Genomic DNA, 634 nt, shown 5'->3' with positions numbered 1-634 from the left:
TCTTCAGAGTTCTTTTCAACTTTCCCCTCCGCGGTACTTGTTCGCTATCGGTCTCGTACGAATATTTAGTCTTGGGTGAGATTTACCACCCGCTTTGGGCTGCAGTCTCAAGCAACCCGACTCGATTAGGAGCCGCGACACCATGCACAAAACATCGTTCGTTATGGGTCCTGCACCCGCTCTGAAGCCCCAATCAAGGGAGCCTACGAACTGATTTCAGCACATGCAACGACACCTTTAACACCACACTGTTGACGAACACAACTGCTCGCCGACTTCGGTGTATGGACTTTTCTCGTTTCGCTCGCCGCTACTTGGAGAATTCGTTTTCGTTTCTTTTCCACCGCTTATTGATATGCTTAAATTTAGCGGGTAATCTCGTCTGATCTGAGGTCGACATTTCAGAAAACATCACTCAACATTGACACCAACACACACACACACACGGTACATTGCCAACTGTCACGTTTTGATTTTGACGGAATTACATCAAAAAATAAACGTTTCACAGAGCAACACTATTGCAATGAAACCGTTTAATAATACAAAGGCACATTTTGATATCATTGTCACTTGCCACACTGACAAAATCACAACAGCACCTCAACACTGATCGAATCCACCACAGTGCGAG

The 634-nt window shown here is 45.4% G+C and overlaps 1 protein-coding gene across 1 annotated transcript; it reads right to left on the bottom strand.

Moving 5' to 3' along the window:
• Positions 1–20: 20 nt before the first annotated feature.
• Positions 21–396, bottom strand: Tsp_15147 (conserved hypothetical protein; the record flags this gene model as incomplete). The annotated part of the gene is made up of 1 exon (XM_003367490.1): positions 21–396. A coding segment is annotated over exon 1 (124 nt), but the record flags the coding sequence as incomplete, so codon positions are not given.
• Positions 397–634: the final 238 nt, after the last annotated feature.

The sequence above is a fragment of the Trichinella spiralis genome, assembly GCF_000181795.1.
Source record: "Trichinella spiralis strain ISS 195 chromosome Unknown Scfld4180, whole genome shotgun sequence".
NCBI classification, from domain to species: domain Eukaryota; kingdom Metazoa; phylum Nematoda; class Enoplea; order Trichinellida; family Trichinellidae; genus Trichinella; species Trichinella spiralis.
The sequence above is the reverse complement of the archived record's forward strand: the minus strand, read 5'-3'. Positions and strand labels throughout refer to the sequence as shown.